Raw genomic sequence first — 17,290 nt, forward strand, 5'->3', positions numbered from 1 at the left:
AAAATGTAAGCTTTAAACATTAGTGTAGACATTAAAGCAGAAGTTAAACATTAAAGTTACTATTGAATCAAGGATATTTTATAGAATGAACACAAGGCTAAAAATGCAGCTAGCCTTAGAAAAGGATAGCACTAAAACTGGGAAAGCTCTGGGAACTGAGATTACTCTCATCTTTTAATGTATGCCTCTCCCTTCCTCAATGGCATGGGTCAACTGCTAGTTTGCCTCATAACTAAGTTTTAGTCCCCACGAGAAGATTCTATCTCAATTCTTTTTTTTTTTTTTTTTTTTTTAGGATCTAAAGGAAAGGAAGCCAGTAAATCATAGAGTAGGATTGTTTAATTTATTATTATTTTTAACTTGCTATAGGGCACATTTGCTCACCAGAGAGAGAGAGAGAGAGAGAGAGAAGGTCAGACAGAAAATGAGAAAGCAAGCCACCAGATCTGGAACTCGAACGGTGGTCGGCCATGAGGGAGTCAAGCATCTTAACCACCATGCCTATTGGCCCTGCTCTATCTCAATTCTAAAATTTCCTGGGAAGGTGGGAGGAAACTTAATAGGCCCTGCTTCATTCAGGAGTGGACTTCCTGCTGGACCAATTGAGAACAGTAGAAGCAAATCTTACTGCCTAAGTGACTATCAGGATCCTGTGGCCGGGGTGAGGATGGCAGCTAAAGAAATGACCGAGTTTTCCAAAACCATCCCAAAATATGTCTTCTACAGGAGTTCTCATAGGCTGAAGTTTTGGGAGACAAAAAAATTTAAAAAAAGGTTTCCTTTCTCCATCTAAAATAAAACTTTTACATTTACTCTGGACCAGAGCAAAAGTTCCTGTGACCAATACGTGCAAGCAAGCTCACTGGTGCTCTAGAAGATGCTATTTAACCTCTACCTGAGGTGGAGACAAGGGCAATAGCAACGCCTACCACGCCGGTGGCGGAGAGCAGACATAGGTTCCTAAAGTGTCTACCGTGGTACTCAGCACGCGATAATAGCACAGTAAAATCTCAGCAAGTAGTAGCTATGATTTTAAATGTTAAATGAACTTATGCATCATCAGCATTTTTCATTAAAAGACTGTAAGTGAAATTTGTTGTTTCTGACAAGGTTGCCTAAGATACCAGAGTCCGAGTCCAGTGAGCTTAATTCAAAAGAGAAATTCAATGCAGAATGCTCGATTCCATGGTACACCAAGACATAAATCTAACTTATTATTCACAGGTAGTGTTTTCATTACCGGTGAGTGGCAAGAAATTAAAAATATATAAACATGTGAAACAACCTATATAAAAATAAATTTTATTTAAAGCACACACACAGAGTGCACAATACACTTACTTATACACAAATTATGCTTCTCAATTAGAAAATTAAATATATACCATAAACAGTGGCAAGAATTCCTAAAACCCCCTCATTGTATTCCTTCATCCTAAGCCTTAGACCTGTTTCCCTACCTCAATTGGACTGGGTCTTGCAGCTCATATACACATTTATTATAGCATTTATTTTCCCTAAAAAGCTGTTACTAGGGCCTGTCCACGGCCTGGAGGTTAAGGCAACTGGATCCCACATAGCCAACTACACAGTTTGAGTACCTTACCCGACAGCTTGAGAAATGCTTTGAGAAACACTCCATGTGTGTGTGTGTGTGTGTGCGCGCGTGTGTGTGCGTGCATGCTTAAACCGCATGGGGCACACTTTCCTGCCCCCTTCCCCCACAGTGCGAGTGCGCACATACTCTCTGGCAAAATTAAAAAAAAAAAATGTTGTTATTAAACCAATACTACAGCTAACAAGTATCGTTACCTTATATTCAAGAACATACAATGTTAGAGATGAGTAAAAGGCTTTTATCCATTTCTTTTAATACTTTATCAACAATACTTTATATATCAAACAATCTTCCCAGTCTTTCCTATATTCCTAGTGATCTTGAAATGGAAACTGTGTCATGTATTCATAATGATCCTCTTTTCTATTTTTTTTTGCTGGGAAGCCACAATAGATAACGTTCTTTTTCTTTTGCTTGGAGCAGTATTTTCTGAACTAAGTCCAGCCTCCCAAGTCTGTCTACATAGTTAAGAAACATGCAGGTAAAAAGTGAAAGATGAAATCAGCTATTTGTCTTTCTACCATACAACCATTTAAAATAATTTTGTTATGTGCCCAATAAAGTAACTGCCTTGACATCACAAAGTCTCAAATTGTGTTTCCTTTAATAAGCAACCCCTGTTTCATGTATTTGAGAAATCACCTCATATAATAGTGACAGGGCTCTAAGAAATGATGAGTGACTAACGATGACGACGTATGCAGAAACACAGCGAGCATTTTTTCAAAATAAATATATGCTCATGTTCCGTATTTAAAGAACTGCATTGAGCCGTAATGATTTCACTGGTAGTAACGAACTCTGTAAGGGCCACAAGGACAAGACCACATCTGTCTTACTACCATAGTCCCAGCACCTGGTATACAGTAGGCATTTAATATATAGTATTAAATGCACAGATAAATAACTGATATAAGTAAAAAAAAAAATAGTGCATTCAACTCCAAGCTGGCCCACAGGGTCATCTACTTCAGCACTGGGGATATTTTTACTACAGAATGGAAAATGACAGAAAAATATACAAACTCTAAGAATGACATCTTCGCATATCTACCAAAAGATCATTATCACATATTAAAAATGAAATACACCATTAGATAATTCCAAAACTATCATTTCTATTCTGGAGTAGAAAGAGTGAGCTCTGAGACAGAAGATATTGGTCCTCACACAGCAGCTGCTCAAGGCTCCTTCCTGAGCTGCGGTGCTTCATATACAACAATAGGTATACAAAAGCTTTTGAGCCATTCCAATATTCCCACTGCTCTGATAGATGAGAGACAAGTTGTAGGCAATATCTCTTCTTAAGTCTATCTGGTCAACTTCTATTCCCTAAAGGGGGAAAAAGAATCCATGAATATTTTTATATTTGAAATTGCCACCCAAGACAATCATATACCAAATAGTTTTATAAGTGTTAAGTTTCCAAAAGCTATTAAAATTCTATTATACTAAAACATATTATAAAAATATCCATATACTTTGAATCCATGCTGATCATCATTATAGTAATAGTATTATCAAATATTAAAAAATACCTAACCAATAAGGGAAATTTCATCAACAAGCCCACCTAACAGAATAAACTCCAGATAAATTAAATATCTTTTCCAGATTTACTTTATTTTTTTATTATTATTTTTTTTCACATGAGTTTTGCCAGAGAGAGAGACTGAGAGAGAAAGCCACCAGGTTCAAGATTCAAACCTTGGTCAGCCATGTGGGAATTCAACACCTTAATCACCATGCCACCTGCTAGCCCCACATTAAAGATTTAAGAGCTTTTTAAAATCTGTTTAAAAAAATACAATTGAATAATAATAAAATAATGAAATCTTAGGAAAGTTCCTTCTAAATATGGTAGCAAAAGTAAACTATAAAGGAAAAACTTGATAACACTTCATAAAAAAACTTCTGAATGTAAAAAATAATAATAAATACCAATAAACAGATTTGGAAAGAAACACCTCTTCTATATCAGAAAGGTATATAAAGAGAAGGTCTGAGGGGTACACGCCACAGTAATTTACAATGATTACCTCAGGGATGTTATAATTTTTCCTACTAAAATAACAAAGAAATGAACTCATGGAATGGATTCAATCTATTAATACATATTGTTTCTCATCTTCCCTAATCCAAAATTTTGGGGTCAACTGAAAATACATCTGTAATAAATAAAAATGATTATTATAGGGACCAGCAGATGGCATAATACTTGTATCACCAGACTCCCACATGGCCAACTGTGGTTCAAATCCTGGAAAAGGTGACTTTAAACTCACACCAGGTGTATATGCATGCATGCCTAAGATCCCAGCAGGAAAATAAAGAAAGGATTGCAACATGGCCATCCTCCATGGGGGGAGGGGACAGTGATTTCTTACTTTCTGTCTCTCTGGTAAGTACACACACTCTATAGCAAAAATCTCTTTAAAAAAAATTATAAAGCACCAAGTAGCGAGCAATATAAAATAAAGTTATTTATGAAATAAAACACACAAAAGTATATATATTCTATTCACATAACTATAAAAATAATATATTCTTTTTCTTTCATTTCATTTTCTTTTATACATTCAATCATATTATTACTTGGCTTACAAAATGGATATTTCAACAGGTGAACATTTCTCCCTAGTACAGTTGATAAAACTACAAAATACCGTAGCTGGCAAGTGGCATGGTGGTTAAAGGTACTGGACTCCCACATGGCCAACCATGCTTCAAGTCTCAGACCTGGTGGCTTGCTTTTTCACTTCCTCTCTCTCTCTCTTTCTCTGATCAAACTGAAAAATAATAATGATAATAATAATAAATAAAGTTAAATAATTCTTTAAAAAAAAAAACTACAAAATACCTTCAACAGATAATACCACATTCTTTTGTGCCATTAATGCTTTGCCTCCCTATTTTTCTTCTAAATGTCTTTCCTCAGACCCTACTCTTCCACACGCACTGTATTTGGTATTTACATCTATATACTGCGTTTCTATATCCTTTCATCAATTAGTTTCAGTCATAGAGTGTAGATACTCGGTATATATTAGTGGGGACATACAATGCCTCTCCTTCATAGCCTGGCTTGCTTTACTTAGCAGTAAATCTTTCATATTCATCCACTTCCTGTCAAAAGCCAGGGTTTTGTTGTTTTTTATGGCTGAATAGTATTCCATTGAGTATATGTGCCACAGTTTTTCTATCCATTCATCTGTACGTGGGCATTTGGGTTGTTTCCATGACTTAGCAATTGTAAATAGTTCCACAATAAACAATCATTTGCTTAAAGACTAATGTTGAATACTGGCAACAGAAAATAATTGTGAAAAAATATGGGGACTATGAGTGAAACTAAAAAGATTTATTATTGCTGTGTTAAAATACATTTAAAACTGGGACCAGAAGTTAGTGTAATGGCTATGTCGCTGGACTGCCATGTAGTTGACCGTGGTTCAAGTCCCAGACTCGGTGACTTAAACTCACGCTGGACGCGTGTGTGTGTGTGTGTGTGTGTGTGTGTGTGTGTGTGTGTGTGTGTCCAAGATAACGAGAGGAGAACAGAGGAGAAGGAACTGCAGTGTGGCCATCCCCCCTGGGGGATGGTTTCTTGCTTTCTGTCTCTCTGTCTCTTTCTGGCGAGTGCATAGCAAAAACCTCTCAAAAAAAAAACACAACATTTAAAACTAATGGTGAAAACAAATACTCATACTTTCTTCAGGAAATAAAATGAAAATTAGACTTCACACATAGATCATCAGAGTGTGTAGTAGCAATGCCTTAAATGCCCACATGGTTCTGATCAAGTCATAAGACCAGGATGTCTAAGAATTAGCTAGTTCTGCACGTAACCCCATAAATACATTGAACAAGGGAAGAAATACATTTAGTTCACTGTTGACCACAATATTTAGCTAACTGCATTTAATCCACAGATGAAATGAAGTGACTTCTCAGTTTTTAAAGTAAATTGTGCAATACCTCTATCAAGAGTGGAGGGAGCTCCAGGGCTTTCTGGTAATAGTGGATTGCAAGGTGAACCAGCCCCAGCTGATGAAGGCCCCGGCCCAAATTGTAGAATGACTCCTGGCAAGGCCCACGTAGACTGAGGTACCGATTAAGAAAGGAAAAGCCCTATCCAAAAGAGAAAAGTGAACAAATTAGTATCAAGAATGTACTGAACCAGGGTACGGGCCAAGTGCTGGGAAAATGAATTTAACGTTAAAAAAAGACCAAGGCCTGCTCTAAAAGAACATTATCTCTGTAGTGTAATGTCACGTTATGGTGTTACCAAGTGTCATGTTACAGTTCTTACGAAGATGTAAAGAAAAAAAATTTACAGCTAAGAACAAAAATATTCACAGAAAATAGAGCCAAATGTTACAACCAGATGCCAAAGATCCATAATCTCTAAAAGTGTCAAATACATTTTTTTACAGTTTCGAATTGGCTTTCATGGTATTAGAAGCCAATAAACTAACTGATTTGGGCTATGTCCCTAAAAGTTTGAGCAAATTATTAAACCTGAACCCTTTATAACAATAATTTAGAATGGTTTACTCTTAAAAAGCAAACTCACTTTGAGTACATTTTTTTATTGCCCAGAGGGCACATCTGCTTGCCAGAGAAACAGGAGAAATCACTGCCCCTATTCCCAATGGGACATGGTCATGCCACAATCCTTTTTTTATTCATTTCTCCATCCTGTCAGGATTCTGGGCACACATGTGCACCTGCCATGTTTTTCAAGCTACACAATGGGGACCTGAACTGCAGTTGGCCAGGTAGGATCTGGTTCCCAATGCGCAGCATTACATGAACTTTCAGAACCTAGGATGGCTAAAGACTTCTAGGCTCCACAGTCTAAGGAAGCCTAAACAGGGATTCCTCCAGATTCCTGTGTCTTTTCCCCTGTGATCTAGCTATTTATCCTTACCATGTCTTGGCCAAGAGAACAACTACACCTTGAGTCACATGAGTGCTAAACAAAGGCATGAGTATTGAGGACTCCCAACACATGTACTAAGCAGGTATTACTCTTGAAGAGGATTAACAAAAAAAGCATTAAGGAGATTCATTTACAAGGAACATAAAATCAAGTAATAGGAACTCCAAATGAATTACCTGCACAATAAGGGCATGCTTCTTTAACACAAACTTCTGAGATGCCATGTGAATAAAGGTTAAGCCAATACAAAGGCTATAAAGAGGTTCATGTGGACAGGCACGAAAGGCTTGCACATACTGTCCTGGAAAAATGAGCAGTAGTGTCAGATGGGGTGATAAGAATAGAGTTATTTTTTCAACATTTATTCAGAGTTTAAGGCTAAACAAACATTACTGATTTTCAGCATATACAGGTGTCTACTGTATATTAAATATCAATCAGATGCACATTGATTTGAATCTTGTTTCTTAAAAATTATTTTAGGGCCGGCAGGTGGCATAGTGGTTAAGGGTGCTGGACTCCCATATGGCCAACCATGGTTCGAGTCCTGGACCTAGCAGCTTGCTTTCTCTCTCTCTCTCACTCTCTCTTTCTCACTCTACTCCTCTCTGGTCAAATTAAAGTAAATAAATAAATGGATAAATAAAGTTAAATAAAATAATTCCTTTCTTAAAAGAATTATTTTATTTAACTTACTTACTTACTTAATAATTAATTTATTTAAATCCCCAGAGAGGGAGAGTGAGGGTGGTGGTGGGGGAGTGAGAAAGCAAGCCACCAGGCCCGGGACTCAAACCGTGGTTGACCATATGGGAGTCCAGCACCCTTAACCACCACACTACCTGCTGCCTCCATGAATCTTGTTTTTTAAAAATTATTTATCTTTTTTTTTTAATTTAAAGAATCATTTACTTATTTATTTTTTTTAATTTAACCAGAGAGAGAGAAAGCAAGCCATTAGGTCTGAGATTCAAATCTCAGTCAGCCATGTAGGAGTCTAGAGCCTCAACTGCCATACCACCTACCAGCCCCTATCATTACTATTATAATTATTTAATTATTTTTAAATTTGCTACAGGATACACACGCTCACCAGAGAGAGAGAGACAGAGACAGAGACAGAGAGCAAAAGTGAGAAAGCAAGCTGCTAGGTTTGGGACTCGAACTGTAGTCAGCTATGTGGGAGTCCAGCACCTTAACCACCATACCACCTGCAGGCCCTGGTTTGAATCATTTCTTAAAATTATTTATTTTATTTATTATTACCATTACAATTATTTTAAGTTTGCTATAGGGTACGTGTGCTCACAAGAGAGGTAAAGCAGAAAGAGACACAGAGAGAGAGAAAATGAGAAAGCAAGCCACCAGGACCAGGACTTGAACTATGGATGGTCATGTGGGAATTTAAAATCTTAACTACCACTCTCTCTGCTGGCCTCCTGGTCTGAATTTAAACAATAAATAACATATAACACAATTAGAAGAAAATTTCCCTATGAATGTATCCTGACTGTGAAGATTTAACATGAGTAACTAAGTCACTTTCTTAGCAGCAAGAAAGTAGTGTAGTGGTTGGGGCACTAGACTCCTACTCTTCCTCAGTTCTAGTCCCAGACCAGGCGGACTGAAACTCACACTGGGTACGTATGCACGCACAGTCAAAATCCTGAGAGGAGAATGAAGAAGAGAAGGTGGTGTGGTCATCCCCTCAGGGGGTGATTTTTGCAAAAAAATGCATGTCCCCATAGCAAAAGAAATTCTCAAAAAAACCCTCACTTTCGGGAACCAGCAGTTAGCGTAATGGCTATCTCACTGGACTCCCACGTAGTCAACCGCGGTTCGCGTCCCGGACCCGGTGGCTTAAAACTCATGCCAGGCGCATGTGCGTGCGTGCCCAAGATCCCGAGAGGAGAATGGAGGAGAAGGGATTGCGGCATGATCATCCCCCCTGGGGGGTGATTTCTCGCTTTCTGTCTCTATGTCTCTCTCTGTCTGTCTGGTGAGCGCACACGCCTTATAGTGAAAACCTCTCCAAAAAACAAAGAAAAAAACCAAAACCCTCACTTTCTTCTTTCTTTAGGCACAGCTAGACAACTCCAGTGTGAAATACTTAAAACAAACAAACAAACAAAAAGTTCATCTGTTGTGACCATCAATCTATATTTTATGATTAAATATATTCCGAAAGTAGTGGAAGAATGTGTCTTTTGGTCAAATTCTTTAGTAAAATTAATTGATCTGTTTTTGAAATTCAAATATGATGGATCATGGAGACGAAAAAAGAAAAAGTAGCTTTATTCTGTTTTTTCAATTATACAGGTGTTATGGGACTAGCAGATGACTTAGTGGTTACATTGCTGGACTCCCACATGACCACACCCTATAGCAGAAAAAAAAACCTCTAGGTGTTGTTTTTCTAAATGCAACACTTTGTTTCCAGAGAAAACTAAATGTATCCAATAATAAAATAAAAACTTGGAATTTTATGAATACCATGTATTCTATATATACAATTATATCAAAAATCTATAACAGGGGCTGGCAGATGGCACAGGAGTTAAGGTGCAAGACTCCCATTTGTCCAGCCACAGTTTAAATCGCGGATCTGGAGGCTTGCTTTCTCACCACCCCCAACCCGTCTGTCTCTGGTAAGTGCAGTGTGCCCTATAGTAAATTAAAAAATAATAAATAAAACTATAATTTTTTAAAAATATAATTATATAAAGAGAATTTAAGCAAATTTATCACATAAAGGAGTAATACATAAATAAAATCATATTCCTGGGGCCAGCAGATAGCATACTGGTTAAGGCACTGGACTCCCACATGGATGACCATGGTTCAAATCCCAGAACCAGTGGCTTGAAAACCACACCAGCTATACATGTGTGTGTGCCCAGAATCCCAGGAGAATGGAGGAAAAGGGATTGCAAAGTGGCCATATTCCCTGAGGGGGTGATTTCTCACTTTCCCTCTCACTGTCTTTCTCTAACATACATGCGCTATAGCAAAACAAACAAACAAAAAAAAACTTATACTCCTTCCAGCTTTGTGTGTGTGTGTGTGTGTGTGTGTGTGTGCACTCGCCAGGGACAGAGGGGGAAAGTAGGAAAATGGCCAAGCAGCAATCCTTCTCTTATTTTTTTCTTGGGATCCTGACCACGCTCGTGCGCACGCACACGCACACGCACACACACGACACCCAGAATGTTTTTCAAGCTGCTGGAACTCAAACAGCACAGTTAGCCACGTGGGATTCAACCACCTTAACCTGCCATCTGCTGTTACTCCTTCCAGCTCCTACCCTGGGAGGAATGACACCATGATTCTCTTTAGTAGCAAAGATGGATTTTTTTTTTTAAAGAATTCTTTTATTTAACTTTATTATTATTATCATTATTATTTTCCAGTTTGATCAGAAAGACAGAGAGAGAGGAAGGGAGAAAGCAAGCCACCAGGTCCAAGACTTGAACCGTGGTCGGCCATGTGGGAGTCCAGCGCCTTTAACCACCATGCCACTTGCCGGTCCCCAGATTGGATATTTCTATTTTTACCTTCTGAAAATGTTTCTAATATAGAACAAGAAAATTGAAGCTCTGCGTTTTCTCAATATTAAACCAACAAGCACATACAACAGAGGAAAGGTTCAACACGTGATGTTTGAGATTACTGGCTGACAACTCAAAAACAACAGCCATAGATAGCACAAAGAAAGGAAATTTTCAAATAGCCAAAAATCATAATTTATTCAGAAGAGGTGAACTTGGCAACACTAGCATTTGGCAAGTAGAAGAACTGACCTAATTTTAAGTTTAAATACTTGGTTAGGCATTTTTTCTACTTATTTGCTTCTAATTCCTTCTTAGAGAAATTCCGTCTTATTAATGACCAATGTATAACAAATTAAAATCAAGTGGTGGGGCCAACAGGTATAGTTAGGGCACTGGACTCCCACATGACTGACCGCAGTTCAAGCCCTGGACTTGGTGGCTTGCTTTCTCATTTTCCCTTTCTGTCTTTCAGCCTTTCTCTGGTCAAATTAAAAAATAATATTAAGAAATAAAATTAAGGGACAAGCAGATGGTATAATGGTTACATTGCTGAACTCCCACATAGTCGACAGTAGTTCATGCCCTGGACCCTGCGACTTAAAACTCACACCAGGCGCATGCGTATGTGTGCCCAAGATCCCGAGAGGAAAATGGAGGAGACAGGACTGTAGTGTGGCCATCCCCGGGGGGTGATTTCTCATTTTCTGTCTCTGGTGAGAGCACATGTACCATAACAAAAATCTCTCTTAAAATAATAATAATAATTAAATAAAATAAATAATTCTTAAAAAAATATTGGGAGGTGGTGTGGTGGTTAAGGCATGGACTCCCACATGGCTGACCACAGTTGGAGTCCTAGACCTGGTGGCCTGCTTTCTCACTCTCCCCTCTCTCCCTCTCTCCTTGTCTCTCTCTGGTCAAACTGAATAAAAATAATAAATAAGTAAAATTTTTCAAAATCAAGTGGCAAAGCAATCATAATTAATGACAATTATTTTTAAAATAAGCCTAAGGAGGGAGAACTGTTTACTCTCAAAATGAATTACAGGGGCCATTAGGTGACATAGTAGTTAAGGCACTGGAATACCACGTGGCTGACTGCAGTTCAAGTCCTGAACCCAGCAGCGTGAAAGTGTGCATGCCCAAAACCCCAAGAGGAAAACCCAGCAGCGTGCATGTGTGCATGCCCAAAACCCCAAGAGGAAAATGGAGAAGGGACTGTGGCATGGCCATCCCCCCTGGGGGGTGATTTCTTGCTTTCTGTCTCTCTCTCTCTCTCACACACTCTCTGGCAAGCACTTGGATCCTATAAAAAAGAAAGAAAATGAGTAATTATTGGGGCCGGCAGGTGGCATGGTGGTTAAGGGCACTGATCTCCCACATGGCCGATCGCAGTTCAAGTCCCAGATCTGATGGCTTGTTTTCCCTCTTTCTCACTCTGTCCCTCTCTAGTCAAATTAAAAAAAAAAAAAAAGAAGTAAATTAATAGATAAAATTGAATAAAATAATTCTTTAAAAAAACCAATTATTCATTATTATCATCACTGCTAATGTTTATAGCCATGTGTCATATATGCCATACACTGTTTTAAGTACTTTGTATTCACACTTGGGATTTTGGGCACGCACACACATGCACCTGGTGTGAGTTTAAGCCACCGGGTCCAGGACTCGAACCACTGAACTACATGGGAGTCCAGCCACATAGCCATTACGCCAACTGCTGGTCCCTGTATTCACTCTTTTAGTTCTCACAATAGTGTACAAGGAAGCTGTCTAATTACTATTTCCATTTTAGAGATTAAAAAAAAGCAGCAGAGGGAGGCAGAATCATTTGCCATACAGGACTGCTATTTAAACCCAGACAGATCTACTATAAGGGGTGCTTAAGCTCTGAACCACCACATGATCTATGTTTTATAATGCCGTGTGCCAGGACACTTACCAAGTGCATGCTTAAAACTCCCAGACACGAATGCATTGTGTCCATTTAAGACACATAGAGCATGATTATCTGGGTTTTTCAGCATTAAACGGAGACAGAAACGATGATGTCGTACATCCTGGGAGCGCATGGTGACTTGATTAAAAATGTTCCAGAGCTGGGGTTTATTGATATTTTCCATTACCATTATCCTAAAATTGAAGCGAATGAAAGGGAAAAATAACATTAAAAGAACATCTTCCCATTTTCTAAGAATAAAACCCTTCAGTGCTGATCTACCAATATTCAAATATACTACCCTCAATAAGAAAAGCAGACTGATTCAACCATTTCAGTAAATAAAACCTCTTATAATATGAAAGGTTTCTTCCTAAAAATGCTGCTTAAGTTAATATTTCTACATTTTGTTCCTGCTTTCTTTTCAACATTTTCAAACCAAAAACTAGAATCAGGTAGTTTAAATTTCCCTTTACTGCTACCTGTCAAATATAGCTACGGTACAATTAGCATTGAATAATAATTAGTAAAAAATTTTTGCCACAATCGTTAAAAGGCTGTAGACATAAACTCATTTAATCTCTATAATGATCCTCTGAGGTGGTAGTATAATGATGTCTTTTTATAGATGGGGAAACTCAGGTCTATAGGTTAAGTAATCAGCCAAAGGGGAAACAGCTAATAAGTGTTCAAGGCTGAGATAGGCACTGAGGAGGTCTGGTTCTAGAACTCGTGCCTGCATATACTGCCTGTGAGAGTTAGCTTGAAATGAATCAACCAGTAACCAACATTAGAGCTTAAAATAAAACTGCTTATTAATGTCAACTATGAGAGACTAAATCAAAGTACAGGTACATATTTTATCAAGAAACTAATTAAATTAAGTTATTAGAAAGTCACCTGATATAGTTGTATGCCTTTCTGAAATTCTTGTCTAGAATTGCAGCAGACAGACCAAAGTATTCTAGTTCTTTGCGCTTTTGCCTGTCGTCATAAAATGAGTAATACTCCAGCGAAGAATCTACAAGTAACTCAGCTTCTTCAAACCGGGCTAGGTTACATAGGGTGTATATGGCCTTCAAGAGAAGGTTCCACCAATCTTCTTTTGTCAAGACACTTGTGAGTACAGCAAATATTGCTAAAATGAGACAATGAAAAACAATTAAGGCATTGTATTTCCAGAAACAATACAATTAGAAAGCAATATTCACATGAACAATTTCAAAATAAACTCAATAATGATGGGCCTGACTCTTGACAACACTCTCCTGACAAAAATGAAAGGGGTTAGCTGCTTGTGTACACTCCATCAACACGACATCCTTCTACTCTTCCTAAGATCTGCAATCCCTGGTAATTCTCACTCTAACTTGTTTCCCAAAGTCCAGCTAACCCAAATTTGCATTTCCAAGTGATAGCTAGGATATATGCTCCTTCAGGGCAGAAAGAGTAGTTTTCCATAACTGTGGTCAGACAGAGGACTCTGCAGCTACAAAATATTCAAACATCTGCTCAGAAAATAACTTCACATCCATACTTTGAGATTCAGATTGTTCTTGAGATTATTTTATAATCTTATTTTTCTTTTCTCTGTCTTAAAATTTCTCTTTTCTTTTAACATCTTCTCTTTCCCATTTCTCTGTAAGAAGCCTCCCTTTGGGACCAGCAGGTGGCATGGTGGTTAAGGTGCTGGACACTCCCACATGGATGATCACGGTTCGAGTCCCGGGCCTGGTGGCTTGCTTTCTCACTTCCCCTCTTTCTCTCTCTCTCTCTCTCTCTCTCTGTCAAATTAAAAATAAATGAATGAATAAATAAAATTTAATAAATAATAATTTAAAAAAAGAAGCCTCCCTCTTATAGCCCTTGAATACTATCAAAAGCTATAAATTTTTTAAAAGGATTAATTTATTTATTATTATTTTTTAGTTTGATCAGAGAGAGACAAAGTAAGAAAACAAGCCACCAGGTCTGGACTCAAACTGTGGGCAGTTATGTAGAAGTCCAGCGCCATGACCACCATGCTACCTGCCAGTCCCCATTAAAAAAAAAAAGTTTTTTAAAGAATTATTTAACTGTACTTATTCATTCATTCATTCATTTTAATTTGACTAGAGAGAGAGAGAAAGTGAGAAAGCAAGCCACCAGATCCAGGACTCAAACCATGGTCAACCATGTGGAAGTGTCCAGTACCTTAACTACCATGCCACTTGCTGGTCCCCTATAAAAAAATTTGTAATGCCTTTAATCCAGTAATCCTCCTCTAGGAATCTATATTACAACATTAAACTATGGGTAAATCTATATGTATGATGATGCTTATGATATTATTATCTATACAGAAAAACTATCAGAACCAATCGTATGGCAAAAAATAAGGAAACGATTAAATAAGTTATGGAACTGCTATCCAGTGGAATTATCGTACATTCCTTAAATCTAATAGCTATGAAGAGACTAGAGCAATGAGAGGAAATGTCTATGAGAAATATAGAATAGGCTGGCCCCACAGTAGAGCAGTTAAGCACTAAGCAAAAAAAGCTAGATACCACACAGTTGACCGACCAGAGCTTGAGTGCCAGCCTGAAAGGCTTAAATGACACACCAGGTACACGCTTTGGGTATCCACGATCTTGATGATATGGAGAATTGAAAGAAAAAGAGATTATAGTGTGACCAGGTCCCACTGGGGTGAGGTTTCTCTCTCTCTCATGTGCCCTCTAGTATTTAAAAAAAAAGAAAAGCCAAATGAAAGTTTCACAGGGCAAGGTTACAGGTAATATAAAGAGGCTTATTATTAGCTCTCCCTATCTTGACACACCAATGTAATGTGATTACCCACTATGATGAAATTAGTAAAGCAAACCAACAAAACCTTATAAACCTAAGAAAAGTCATAATGGACCTAAAGTGGGGAATCACTGAAAGAAAACAGGCAGCATCTGATATAGAGAAAAATATTAGGTTGTTGGGAAAGTCATGATGTATTTTTCTATGGCTTTTCTATGTAAAAATGCATCACGACTTTCCCAATGGCTCAACAGAACTGAAGGAAATATGATCTAGAATACATGCAATAGAAGCAGGCGGTACTGGGATAAACCTAGAATCAATGAAGAGATGGCAGGTTCTGAGGCATTTGTAACTAGATTTTGAGCAGATGAATTCTCCCACCTTTCCTCGGATTCTAATAATACCAACAATTATTATTTCGTAAATGTCTGTTAATTAACCTTCTGACTGACACCTTTGATTTATAGGTTAGGGCATTTCCAAAGTCCTCTTAGTAATAACTTCACACAAACACACTTGATGCTTTTCTAAGCAAAATAGATGTCTTTTAAAGTCAGTTTCTATGACTACTGCTATATTTGTCTACAATAGATTTCTCAGAAAATGGAATATATGTAAGTGAAGTGACTACAAATAATCCATACTGTCATCTAATCTTCACAAGTTCTTAAAATACAGTTTCTTTTTAAAAAGTCAAAATTAAAAATATTGTTTTACCTTTTTCTCAAAAGGATACAAGGAGATGCTTTCCTTTTCATTTTTTAAAACTTAAAAGTATTTACACTGAACCTTTCCTTTTTTTTTAACATCAAATGAAGTATGCTTGAGACTTAGATTAGAAAATTTTAGTTTATTTGAAAATGACGTATTTTCAATTTGCTTACTATCAGATATTACTTCATCAGTCTTTTTCAATTCAGTCAAGTTTTATATAATAGAGCAAATAAAGTAATTACCTTTTGCATCACAATTTGTTGAGTCTTGGTCACCGGTGTCTGATATTTTATCTCTTGATACTTTAATAAGGTAGAGATGCCGCTCTCCAGATTTGGAGCTGGATATCAAACAGACTTGGGCTCTATTCATTGCAACCTGAATTAAAAATGATAATTTCAGATTTTTTTTATCAATAATTCTATAAAGAAAACCTATATGATGGGCCACAGTACCACAAGTGTCTAAAAGTTCCTTTAATTAGGAAAAAAGAGGCCAAACTACAACATAAAAAAAACATAAAAGTCAAAAGAATAGACCAAGTTTTTTCCTTACCGAAGGAGATTTTAGTCACACTATTCACCTTAGAAGGGAAAAAAGCAATTCATATTAACTTTTTTTTTTTTTTGGTTTCTGCCATAGGGCACGTGGGCTTGCTGGAGGGAGAGAGAGAGAGAGGGAAAGTGAGAAATCAACCCCCAGGAGGGATGGCCACACCACAGTCCCTTCATTCTCCTCCTGGGATTTTGGGTACACAAGCACACACGCCTAGCATGATTTTCAGGCCACCACATCTGGTTCAGCCATGTGGGTGTCTAGCACCTTAACCACCATGCCATTTCATGGCCCCTAACTTGTAACATGTACATGTGTGAACACACACACACACACACACACACACACACACTTCCCTGGAAAAATGCCACTCAGAAACAATGTCAGATCTGAAAAATATTTTTGCAAAGTGAAGAATTTAGGTACATCATACTGTTTATAGGGCCAATAATTGATAATACTATGGTCTCATTTTTCTAAATATGAATTAGGATTTTATTTCACTTAGTCTATCAAGTTTATGCGACCATGTAGAACTTTCAATTGTATACCACTCATCTCTTATGTCTATCTGAATTTCACTTTAAAAAGTTTAAGTTTAATAGAGAAAAATGATTACCAAGTAGCTATTATCTGTTTAAATCAAATACTAAACATTCAGAAAGTCAACAATTAGGGGACCAGCAGATGGCTGGTAACCAGTAATGGTTACATCTTGGGACCAGCAGATGGCATGGTGGTTAAGATGCTGGACACTCCTACAAGGCCGACCACGGTTCAAGTCTTGGACCTGAAGGCTTGCTTTCTCACTTTCCCTCTCTCTCTCCCCCATCTCTCTCTCTCTGGGTCTCTCTCTGGTCAAATTAAAAATATATAGTAAGTGAATGAATAAATAAAATTCAATAATTCTTTAAAAAAAAAAAAAACAGTAATGGTTACATCTCTGGACTCCCACATAGTCAACCATATTTCAAATCCAGACCTAGAGACTTGAAACTCACGCCGGGTGTATGTGCATACATACCAAAATCCCGAAAGGAGACTGGAAGAGAAGGGATTTTGGTGTGGCCAATCCCCCTGGGGGGTGCTTCTCACTTTCTATCTCTCTCTGTCTCTCTGTGTCTCTCTGGCAAATTCACGTGCACTAGAGCAAAAACCTCTGTTAAAAAAAA

At 37.7% G+C, this 17,290-nt stretch overlaps 1 protein-coding gene across 1 annotated transcript in view; it reads right to left on the minus strand.

Annotated features, from left to right (window-relative positions):
• Positions 1–1,286: 1,286 nt before the first annotated feature.
• Positions 1,287–17,290, minus strand: part of GTF3C3 (general transcription factor IIIC subunit 3) — a gene marked incomplete at its 5' end in the record, with an annotated part of 53,386 nt that continues 37,382 nt past the window's right edge. Inside the window, 6 exon segments of the mRNA XM_006167774.3 lie at positions 1,287–2,950; positions 5,597–5,749; positions 6,740–6,864; positions 12,060–12,250; positions 12,957–13,194; positions 15,806–15,941. Of these exon segments, the coding sequence (XP_006167836.2) occupies positions 2,828–2,950; positions 5,597–5,749; positions 6,740–6,864; positions 12,060–12,250; positions 12,957–13,194; positions 15,806–15,941 (966 nt within the window).

Source organism: Tupaia chinensis, unplaced genomic scaffold (genome assembly GCF_000334495.1).
Source record: "Tupaia chinensis unplaced genomic scaffold, TupChi_1.0 Scaffold145082_1, whole genome shotgun sequence".
In the NCBI taxonomy this organism is placed as follows: Eukaryota; Metazoa; Chordata; class Mammalia; order Scandentia; family Tupaiidae; genus Tupaia; species Tupaia belangeri.